This window comes from Scleropages formosus, chromosome 6, assembly GCF_900964775.1.
Source record: "Scleropages formosus chromosome 6, fSclFor1.1, whole genome shotgun sequence".
NCBI lineage: Eukaryota > Metazoa > Chordata > Actinopteri > Osteoglossiformes > Osteoglossidae > Scleropages > Scleropages formosus.
In genome coordinates, this window is record NC_041811.1 from 16,745,083 (window position 1) to 16,756,763 (window position 11,681).

Here is an 11,681-nt window from a genome sequence, read left to right on the forward strand (position 1 = left end):
CTTGAAGACTTCAAAAAGCCTGATGTCTAAATTTGCACCAGCAGAAAAAAATGTAATAACTTTTTTTTTGGTACATCTTTAAAAAGAGATATTTAGATTTGTGAACGTTAATTGATGTATTTTTTAATTTTTTTGGATTGTTGTTTTTGAAGCTTGATCTGTCTTTGGTTATTTCAGCAACTTTTATTTTATTTAAATGTCTTAATTTGAAGTTTTTCTATATAAACAGAAAGTCACCATATTCCATGATTGCTACAGTGTCCTATTTTCCTATTCTGCTTAGGGCTTGCGTTATTAAAAAATAAAACTAAATTTCTCTTTTACTTCTATAACAGCAAACAAGGACCAAAATATATTAATTTAGCTGAAATTCTTACTGTGCATGTTTTATATGTGTTACATTTTAAGATAATCAATCCTGGTTTTGAATGTTGCTTGTTTCTCAGAAAAATCCTTCATATTAATAATACATTTACCAAAAGATGCAAGTCTCAATTAATCTATTTTCTGTTCACCTTAATGGTGTAGCATTTCTCAATTTAGTCACTCTAGTCTTGTTAAAATGGCTCCAGCAGGGGCGTAGAGGGCCTGACAAGCCTGGCTTTATTAAATTCTTCATTATTTCACTTTTAAACAGTAAACACAATTTTCCAGCCAACATAACTAAATGAGTTAGGCAGTGTCAAGGACACGCCATTGACACATTGCGGGAAATCTCCCTGAAATAACCGAGGAAAGCAACATCCCACAATAAATAAATTAATAGACTACCTGGCGCATCTCTGTGGAAACTTGTCTTCATAGTTTCCAGTTCTGCTGCAAGACCAGTATTTTTACTGCCTGTAATTTCCACCGAATGAAAACTGCAATAATGAGCCTTTGTATGTATCATATTTTAAATAGCTGGATTTCCACTGTTTCAAATGCAAAGAAGACTGAGCATAGATTAGTTATCCTTGGTAGTCTGGCAGAAAATTAATGCTTAAAATTTTGGGTGGAAGGTGATGTAAAAGTGTATTGCATGTTTTCAAATAGCCACTTTGATGTTTTAAAACAACCAGTTGCTGTCATGCTGCACCTACCTATTCATGTTAAGAGGGAGCCATTAAATTGACCACATTAACGTTATAATTACTGTATGACATTTTATACAACCACGGAAGAATGTTGTTCTTATTAATTAGTGCAAAGTAAATTCTATTTGCATACAATCAGTGTACACTGAAGTCATACCTTACACCATATTTCAGTTTTTCACCACATAACCATCCATGGCCCAAATGAAAAACACTTGCTTGTGTTTCTTTTCTTTGATGTTTTTGATGTTCTTACATTAATTGAGGGTTAAGTCAGGGGCAAACTAATGGAGTTCATAAAATTTTCATAGCCTAATTACAGTCGTTACACAATGCTCTGTGTTTCTATGTTTGCGTATAAGATGTCTTGTCATCAATGCATCTTCTCCGCTGACTGTTTTTGTCGGAAGGACACTGCGCCCTAAATATTTTTGGTTCCTACAAGCTGGCCAGTGGAAAAACTGTGAATTATTGATGAGAAATCACCAGTTCATTAGACATGCATCTGTTCTCCACAGCAATTTAGTTAATATTGCCAAAGGCATGTCAGAGGCAATTTTCCCTCCGTTAAAGAGAGTGTGAAGTCACAGGGTGTTAATATGGGGGGAAAGTAGTTAAGAACTTACACTGCCAAGCAAAACATTGCAGGTTCAGATCCCCAGGAGAACCACTGCTATTGCATTACTGAGTAAAGCCTTTAGCCTAAATGACTTCTGTAAATAAGCTTCTGAATAAATAAGCTAAGAATCCAAAGTCTCCACACAGTGATTTTTGCTAAACGTTTCTGTACTGCTTCATTTTATCCATACACGTCCTATACAAAAAATATGCTGATCAAACATAGCTTATATTGCTAATATATTCTTTTTACAAGTATAAAAGAATCAACCATATCAGGTCATTATTGCAGTAAATATTGCAAATCTGTTGCAACAAACCACTACGGATACTATACTATGCAACATAGAAAGGCAAATGTAAAAGTTTAATTTTTTTCAATAGCAAGAATGCAAAGCAATGTCTACAACTGCTTGTCCCAAGCGGGGTCATGGCTGGGCTCAAACCCCAGGCCCACCATACAGTGGGCACAGGCCAAGCTTGCTGTGCCGCTGTGCCCCTCCCCCCATGGCAAGAATGGGAAAAATATATTGTTTTTGCTTGTTTGTTTGTTGCTACTGCTGGTAGTAGCAATAGTAGTTCTAGCTGTAGTAGAAGTGGAATAAATAATTGAATAAGTATTCTTCATTGGTTACTCACCATTTTGTGGATAATATTCAATGAAATTACTTTAAGTAATATAGTATTTTCCAGTTACATCAGTTACAATTAGCATATAACAAATAATTTTTATTATTTGTTCAAATTCCATACAAACTAGCTTTTCATGTTGATAGTGAATGATGCTTTGAGTGGAATAATAATAAAAAAAACAATAACAGCATAACAGCTATTTGATTTTAGCTAGAGTAAACAAATCAGTACTACCCAAATTGGGGCTGCAAGGTATTATTTAGGTAGTGAGTCACTTAGAACCTGAACCCCCTAGGATGCCTGAAACCAGAGGCGATGATGGCAAGGAAACGCTTCCTGCACTTTGTCGGAAAGAAGAAGCCTCGGGGGGAACCAGACACAGCGGGGGTGCGTATCCCTCATGGGCCGTTGATCCTTTTCATCCTGGGTGGATCATCATAAACACATCGAGAAGGCAGTCGAGGCTGACGGAAGAGTGATGGCAGATCCCGACTGTCAAATGGATGCACAGCAGCAACTGTGTCTCTTGGACTTTATAAACAGCGCCGTGATGGGTGGTCGAAACCCCTGTGGCAGATAGGAATAAGGTGGCTTTCAAAACAGAGACCCACATTTGAATAGTAAATTCTCATGAGAACTGCATGAGTCAAGGCTGAGGAGGGGAATGAGGGTAGTCTTTTCATCCGTTAAATTATGGCCATGTGTGGAAAAAACCCCAAAACCAGTTCAGAAAGTCCAAATATTCCATTGCTAATCTATTTTGAAAACTCACAAGCTGCTTAGCATTTTGTTCAAATGGGTGCTTAGTCTTTTTGTGTATCATTTACCTGTATAAATGTACAATAAAGAATTTGAGACAATATTTGCTTTATACACATCTTTGAGGAAAATTATTTTATGCATTAAAGATACTTGTCTGCATTTATTAGAGAGTCCACAGACCTTTTTTTTTTCTAAAGAATGAAAAAATACATTTTTTCAAAAGTTGAGGACAACGAGTGAGGAGAGACATTATCATAGAACACCCATTTTAACAGTACACCTTGGGTCTAATCAGCAATTCCTTAACAAAAGAAAATTATTATAAAGACATTTCTACTATATCGGTGAATAAATTCTGACTAATGCTCGTGTTCAGCCATTTTTCATGTGTGATTATTTCATGCCAAGAAAATGACAGCAAGCCTATTAATTTTCCTTGAATCAGTTGTAGACCATAAAAAAATCGAAGAAATGTCTATTACTCAGTGCAGTACACTTCAGGCACTACACATAATATTTTTATATATATTCAACATATACATGTACCATAAATATATATACCTGATGCAGTACTGCACTAGGATTTACTGAGTATGTGGGATTTCTGACTTTCTTTTCTTCTAACATCCCAGAATAGTGCTGTACTACCATTTTTCAAGTTTCTTGCCTTCTGCACAGCTGACTGAACTGTGTAACTGCCAATCCAGTGCAACAGCTTAGGTCAGTGTACCTGACCTTAAGTATTTTGTGAACAAAAGGCATTTTAATACCTTTTGTTGTGCACTTTTAACCTACCTAAATATAAAGACATTAAAACACATTTAGCAAAGGATAAAATATAATTAACCAAGGATTGTATTTAGATATTGAAATATAGACATGAGCCTTTTTTACATGTGCTTTCTGTATCTGTTACTCTGTTATTAACTGTATTTAAAACATACATAAAAGAGACATCTGAACTTCTAATGGCCATATATTGTATTGTAGCTTTTTATTCCACAACAGTTGTAAAACTTAAAAATTTCATACAACATTCCTGGCTTGGAGGAAAATTTTGTTTCAATGTGATTGCATCACTGTAAAACTCTAAAATCTGAAAAAAAAAAAAAAAAAAATGTTGGCTGAAAGTGTCAGGTTCTCTAATTTGATGCTTTTGGAAATATTTCTGATAACAGGAATATATTCCAAATCCACAAATTGAAGATTATACTTCTGGGACTTAATTGTACAGATTTTTTTCTTTGAAAAAAAAACCATACATTTAAAATACTTTTTCTTGAAATTTTCTATACCTTCTTTTTAAAATAATTCCACCTACTTAGAAATGCTTCTTGTTTTGTTATCTATTACTTATTTTTGTTGCTTACAGCTTGGTCTGCAAGTAAAAATTTTTGCAGAAATATTGTTTAAATTATGAAAAATCTCTGTGAAAGCCTTTCTTAATATTCATGTAAAATGAATGGAATTTTCACATTCATCTGTTTTTCGCTGTATTGCAATGACATAGTTTATGTAACATCTTAAACTGTAGGATACTGAGCTCAATTTAAACATCACCTTAAGCTTTTGTTTTAAATATTTATTAGAATATTTCAGCTGATGAATTTTAGGAACTTTTGAGAACAAGCAGTTTAAATTAAACATGTCAGGGTCCATACTAGCATTTCAGTTGCATCAATCATTTGTGTACTGCCTGTGGTTATATACCCAGAGGGCCAGCTGTGTGACCTTTTAGTTTCTTGCACATGTTTCCTCCTTTGAGGTCAGTCAGTCAGGCCCTTCACATTGGCACACCTTTCTTGTGTCTTCATTTACATAATGTATTACGTGAGGTGCCACATGTGGTTATGACATGATGATGGTGACAATGATGATAAAACTGTCATACCACCTTCACTGTCATCATGACATGTTTCCTTTCATAAAATACCCTGATACTCCATGACTGTCTACCTGCACTCATTTACTTCATTCACACCTACTACCTACTACCTACTTCACACTTGACAAATACTCGCAAACAAAATATATTATACTCACATGATAAATGATACATATGTTTATGTAGTAATCCAGCCTTAACTACAAAAAAAACAGTACCCTAAAGACAGAAGAAATGCATGAAAACAATGCAAATTAATTCACACTCACTGAACAAACTGACATGGTGCCTCAGCATGTGTGATTCTCTGCTCAGCGTGTGTGGAGTCTGCATATTCTTCCTGTCTTTGCGTGAATTCCCTCCCAAAGATATGTAGGTTTGCTGGACTGTTGAAGTGTAAGTCGACTGGTTAATATTCATCATAAGTTGCTTTGGAGAAAATCGTCTGCTAAATTAATAAATGCTAATGTGAACGTCTCAAGCCACTCAGCTGTTGGAAAGTGTGCAAAAGCCAAATTCACTACTCAAAAATGCAAAAAAAAGCCTTGTAAGCTGAATTAAGGTTATTACATGAAACTCGTAGAAAAGCTGAATTTGTGTAAATCGAATGGGTGTGCATCGGGGTAAGATTGTAACGATTTTCACATGGATAGCTCAGAAACCCATGCTTTCAGACATCTTTTGTAAAAAAAAAAAAAAAAGGTATTTTTGAATACTGGTTAAATGATAAAGTCCAGAAAAAAGTAATCACATTGTTCATGTTTTTCGTAAGCTTTAGCGAGCAAACATGTCTTACAAATAATAGTCAGAAACAGCCCTCATCCAGCTTCTCTAAACAATGCTGCAGATACAGAAATTCTAATTCTGTCTTTGCAGCATAACGTACTCTTAGTCAGCATGTTTGCTTCACATCATGCAAACATTACCATATTTCACTTTTTCTTGTGTTGTCTGCGTTTATCTGAGCATATGCCCCATCTCGACCATCTGCAAACTCTGGAAAGCGGCACACAGTATTTCTGGTGTATGTTTGCATTCATACAAATTAGCATTTGTTTCAAAAAACATTTGCCCAGCTCATTTTCTTGTTGAATAATTGCACATATTGCTCGGATAGACTTCTGTACTCCATGAAATTGCATCCAAAATCTGAAATTGAGTTTGCTGAAATCATATACAAAGAAACCTGATTGACAAAGGAAATGAACTGTGTTTTTTTCTTAGCCTCAGCAATATGTTAGAGCTGTTCTGCAGTCAGAAAATTATTTTTTCTCCAAACTAACTGAGATTTTACAGAGAGGTCCATTGTTTTTCAATGTCACCATTTATCTGTTGTTAGGACCAGTTAGCAAATCTGTTGTATCAGAAACCACTGAACACTGTAATGAAGTAAGGGACATATATTAGGACAGTTATGAGATCTGGAATTGTGTATTCATCTTGTACTGCCGATCACACAGAGTATCTGTGTTTTCAGGTTAACTTTAATAGTTATTGTCCAGTATGTTGGAGAAAGTTAATGCTAAATATACAGAATTCTAATCTTTTTCTCTGTGGACCAAAATAGCATTACACAAGTTAATTAAATGTAAATGTTAAATTCAAAATTAATTTGTAATAACATCTAACATCTTTGCAGACTTTTCTCTCATCTTTGTTGACACATTTTGGATTTTTTAATTATGTGTGCATGCCCCCCTTGGTCTCCTCGTATGTTTAATTTAGAACCTTTGCTATAGAAGTTAATTTTGATATGTGTTGCTTTCATGCCATGGAGCTATTCCTGTTGCATTGATAAAGCTTGTATATCTGAGCAAGGACAAACACCAGCATTGTAGTGAGAGATTTTACATGTTTGCATCCTCTGCATTCACTCAGTCTGAAATGTCACCTTGCTTGTATTATATGAACTTGTCAATACAGTAATATTTGGCAGTTGATGGGTGTCCCAACCGTATGTATTTCAGTTGTCTCATGTTTTCCATTCATGTTCCATAAACCTGAATTTGACTGAATCGAAACCTGTAGTATTAGTGCTCACTGTCTATTAATCGATGTAATAGTCAACGCAATGTATAACACCCTGGTGAAAAAACTGAACAATAAGAGCTAAGCAACAGTTTTACAGTAGAAGTTTTTAGCAGACTTTGTAACATGGCTGAAAATATTTTCAGACAATATACGTATAGCATATTTTGTAAATTTTTCATGAATCATTTTGAGCTGCAGCTTAGTTGCCACCTTCAGCCAGTATTTCCATGTGAACATGAGTTTTCATTAACGGTAGATGGCAAATTTGTAAGCTCCTGCATTTTTCAAAATGTTTTCAATTTATTTGGACATGATTTAATGTTTTTTATTTCCATTGAAACAGTGTTTGTACATATTGCATTTTCTTTCTGGAATGTTTGGTATTGTAGTGACTGAGGATTTATACATGTAAACAAACTGTTGCTTTTTTAACTGAATACCTTCTGGATGGTAGCTGATTGCATAAATGGATGAAACTGTAAGCTGCCTAGGCTAAAACTCTGCTATGCAATAAAAATAATAAGTTAATTGTAATTTTTGTTTATTCATTTTTTGCACTTGTATTCACATTTTTAGTAATGTTCCTATTGCCCCATTTGCATTCATTTTCTTGCATAAATTTAGAAAACATTTTGCTAAGCATTTCTGTTCGCTTTCTCTTTACATTTCCAAGTCAGGACAACAACAGATCATTCACTTAATATAATACACAAAAAATCATAATTTTATATAATGTAATTCTGATTCAGTGCTTCAAAGATGTCACTGGTTGCTACATTTACAATTTACAATTTACAGTCGGTCACTCATCCGTACATCAGTGGAACACGCTCTCTCCATCACGCACACACTATGGGTGCTAATGAAATGTTGGACTGCTGCATATGAACTGTACAACTATTTGCAGTTAAAACAAATCAGTCAATTATTTTGTTGACCTGTAGGCCAAAAACAGATATACAGTATATACAGTAGGTTGGAATTAACCTGTCATTATATGCAATGCACTATTCACAGTGTCACTCTGAGAACTGCTTTCCACTTAGGAATTCATATATTCATTTGTAATGCTCAAGTTAGATCCTCACACATCCATCAAAACTGAAAGCTTGTATCATGTGAAGTTACTTCAAATCCTGCATCAGCATTTCCTTTGGCCTGTGGTCGTATGCACTGCTTTTTGTTAGATTACGGTATGGATCCCTTCCTCAATTGTTCTTTGTTTCCTTTTTATGTACAAGGTGCTGGCGGGTGGTCTCCATTGGAGTCCAACAAATACCAGTGGCTTGAAATTGATCTTGGAGAGAGGACAGAGATTACAGCCATCGCAACCCAGGGGAGATATGGCAGCTCGGACTGGGTCACCAGCTATTCTATAATGTTCAGTGACACTGGCAGGAACTGGAAACAATACCGTCAAGAGGACAGCATTTGGGTAAGATTATAATTTCATCTGATCTGGCTCCACAGGAATGTGGATGCCTTCGGCATGCCTTGCTTGGTGTGTAGCAGTTAGCAACGTAACCTTTGTTCTCAGAGAAAAAAGGATATTGTGCTGGAGGGAGGCGAAAATTCATGGAGGCGAAGAAAGCATTCAAATCACTGTGAAGCAGTGGATGTATTGTGTCATGGGTTAAACACTTTAGCTTCAGAAACAATGTATGAACGATGCAGGAGAACTGGCGTGTCTCATCAAAATCTTACCCTTGCTCCCATTCTGACTATGTTTCTGTAAAATAGAATGCTATTTTGCATTAATACTTAAACATCTAGCTGCCTTTATTGAATATTGATAATACAGAGTATCAGTTTATCATCATAGTTAAATTTGTCCTTAGTATGGATGACAAATGCGGTTATATTTTCTAAGTACTGCACATTTCAGTCCTATCTTTCTAATGCTTAAAAAGGGCAGGGAGTGTTATACACTTTCTCGTACTGTAATTTGCTTTCAGTTTCACTTTGAACCAACAGTTGTCAAGTATTTGCACCTTGACTCACAGCTAACTTGAAAGGCCACCTTGCATAAACAGTTTCCGTGAGCTTTCTTGTCAAAAAGAGCAATTTACGTTGTGAACACATCACTTCACAAGATGCCTGATCTCTTTGGAACCATTCCAGAAAGAATAAAACTAACAAGCTATATAGATCATGTATATGCTATGAAAGCTATCTCAATGAACAATACATTTTTTTCCACAGTGATACGAAACATAATTACAATAAAACAAAGACGCTGAGTAAAAAACGAATGTGAACCCTGGCGTCTCATTATTCTTTTTGAAAATCGCTTTGTTTTCTTTTTATTCCTTCTCTATCATAATTTTGAAGGGCTTGTCGAATTTACTTTTTCATTTATTTGAAGGCATAAACTGCCAGGTTGTCAAAGGTGTCACAAAATGAAAGAGAATTGTCCTCAAATCTTCTGTCACACTGGGAGAGCCAGTTGCCATTTGTTACAGCTTGACAGCCTGTCTTCATTTATCGCACTATGAGAGTCTATTGTCGTTTGTTATTTTGTGATAGTTGATTGTCATTTGTTACACTGTGAATGCTGATTGTCAGCTCTTACACTGTGAGGGGCTAATGCCATTGGTTACACTGTGAAAGCTGATTTTTATTTGTTATACAACACTGTGAAAGCCAATTGCCTTTTGTTGCCCTGTGAAACCCTAGTATGATTTGTTACATTGCGAGAGCCGAATGTCACTTGTTACAGTAGGAAAACTGATTGTCATTTGATGCACTGTGAGATCCACCAATGATTTGTTGTTCGAAGTGAGCTTCACTTGTGTTTCGCTGTAAGTCACTGTCGATTTGGTTTTTTTCACACACTGAGTGTCCTGAAGAGAACTTGCGTCCCATCCAGGATGTACCCCGCCTTCTGACTTCCCAGGATAGGTTCTGGATGACAGTGATCCAAAGTGGATAAGAGATTAGTGAAAGCGAGATTACTAAACCCATTCTTCCCTTCAGTGAGCACTATGTATTGAAGCTATGGTGGCACAGCATATAAAGACAGTGCCTCAGAGCTCCTGAGCTCCTCAGTGGGTGTGGGGTTTGCACATTTCTTTCTGTGTTTGGACCCCCCAGATATGGATTGAAGAAGGCGCTGGCAAAACACTTCATTTCCTCAATTGCCATGAAAACCGGTCAAGTGGTCTTTATAAGTCAAAGTTGACTTGATAGCACATTTCCCTGCAGAAGTTACAGTTTTGAGACAGACTTTCAGAAGTATGTGAGTTTAAGTGCAGGTTATTTTACTCTAAAGCTCACTATTGAAGTATGCTATAAAGTGCTTATGTAGGTGGAGGAGTGTTCCGTTTCTCATTAGCTGTTAGTCTTAACACATATGAATTATCCTTTTTGAATAGAGAACCAGATTTAAAAGATAGCGCTTGCTTTCCAAAATGTGAAATATGCACATCCTCTAATTACACGCTTTCTTCTAAGCAAGTTTTATGCAATTGTTTGTAATTATAATTGTTAGCTTGGTTGAAATATAGGCATTTGCTCATTTGATGCTACTGGGTAATCCATATAAGTCAGCCAGCTGATTTTGTTCTTTGTGTATATCTTGTTTCTTTGCAGGCGTTTTCAGGAAATACAAATGCTGACAGTGTTGTCCATTACAAACTGCTGCAGCCAGTAATTGCTCGGTTCCTAAGAGTGGTTCCCCTGGACTGGAATCCTAATGGAAGGATCGGCATGAGGCTGGAGGTCTATGGATGCTCATACCGTAAGTACAGATAAGAAAATCCATGATTCAGTTAATAGCTGCTTATACAACTCTGACACTTCACCTTTAGTTGGACCCACAGAGTTTTTCCCCCAACCCCTTTGTTACACTGTCTTGCAAGAGCCATAGAAATGTTCTGAGCTCTGATCTGCTACCTTCTGACTTCTTTCCCATGTGTGCTTATACTGTAACTAACTGTCATTGTTACCACTTGTTGTTACTTGTTGTGTCTCTCTGTGTATTTTATGGGCTATACTAAGTCACTTGCTGAGAGGCAACCTCTGTGTAACTGTGGCCATGCAGTTTAACCGAACTGAAAGAAAAAAGATGTGACTAGAAGATCGGAACAGCTTTGTTTTAGCAAAGCATTGACTGCTTTTGTGCACCATTTGGCAGAAGGCACTGCTACATTTGGAAAGGATGGCCGAGGAACAGAAATTGGCTCCTGGTCCCTTGGATGAACAAGATGGCTTACTTTCTCTGCCCCTTGTTGCTCTCAGTGACACCTACAGCCAATCAGCCCTCTACGAGACTCTGAGTGAAATTGGGCGAATTGCGCTCTCCTTTCAGCTTGTTACACTGTCCAATGCAGCCTGCAGCCTCTAGAACAAAAAGAAGCATGTGGTTTATTATAGCATGCACTTTGGATGTGTGTGCACTTTGTATTTTTCCCCCACGCCAAGTTGGCCTAGATGTTGTGCTTTGGGCAGAAGAGATAAGAATTGAACTCTGTGAAAAAAAGGTTAAATTAACTTTAAAAAAGTCAACATGTTGCTGGTACAATCAGTTTTTCTGTGTGAAAGCTGCTCTTGGAAATTCTTATGCTGTACATTTTGTACATGAACATAAGCATAGTGTGCATGCATGTACGCTATACATTTACGTGCTTAAACCTGACATGACTTCACAAACAAAGACAGAAATTGCACTGATAACT

The 11,681-nt window shown here is 36.4% G+C and overlaps 1 protein-coding gene across 1 annotated transcript in view; it reads left to right on the top strand.

Annotated features, from left to right (window-relative positions):
* Positions 1-11,681, top strand: part of cntnap3 (contactin associated protein family member 3) — a 90,547-nt gene that overhangs the window by 32,669 nt on the left and 46,197 nt on the right. The window contains exons 3-4 of the mRNA XM_018736679.2: positions 8,247-8,440; positions 10,597-10,744. Of these exons, the coding sequence (XP_018592195.1) occupies positions 8,247-8,440; positions 10,597-10,744 (342 nt within the window). The remainder of the gene's footprint in view (positions 1-8,246; positions 8,441-10,596; positions 10,745-11,681) is intronic.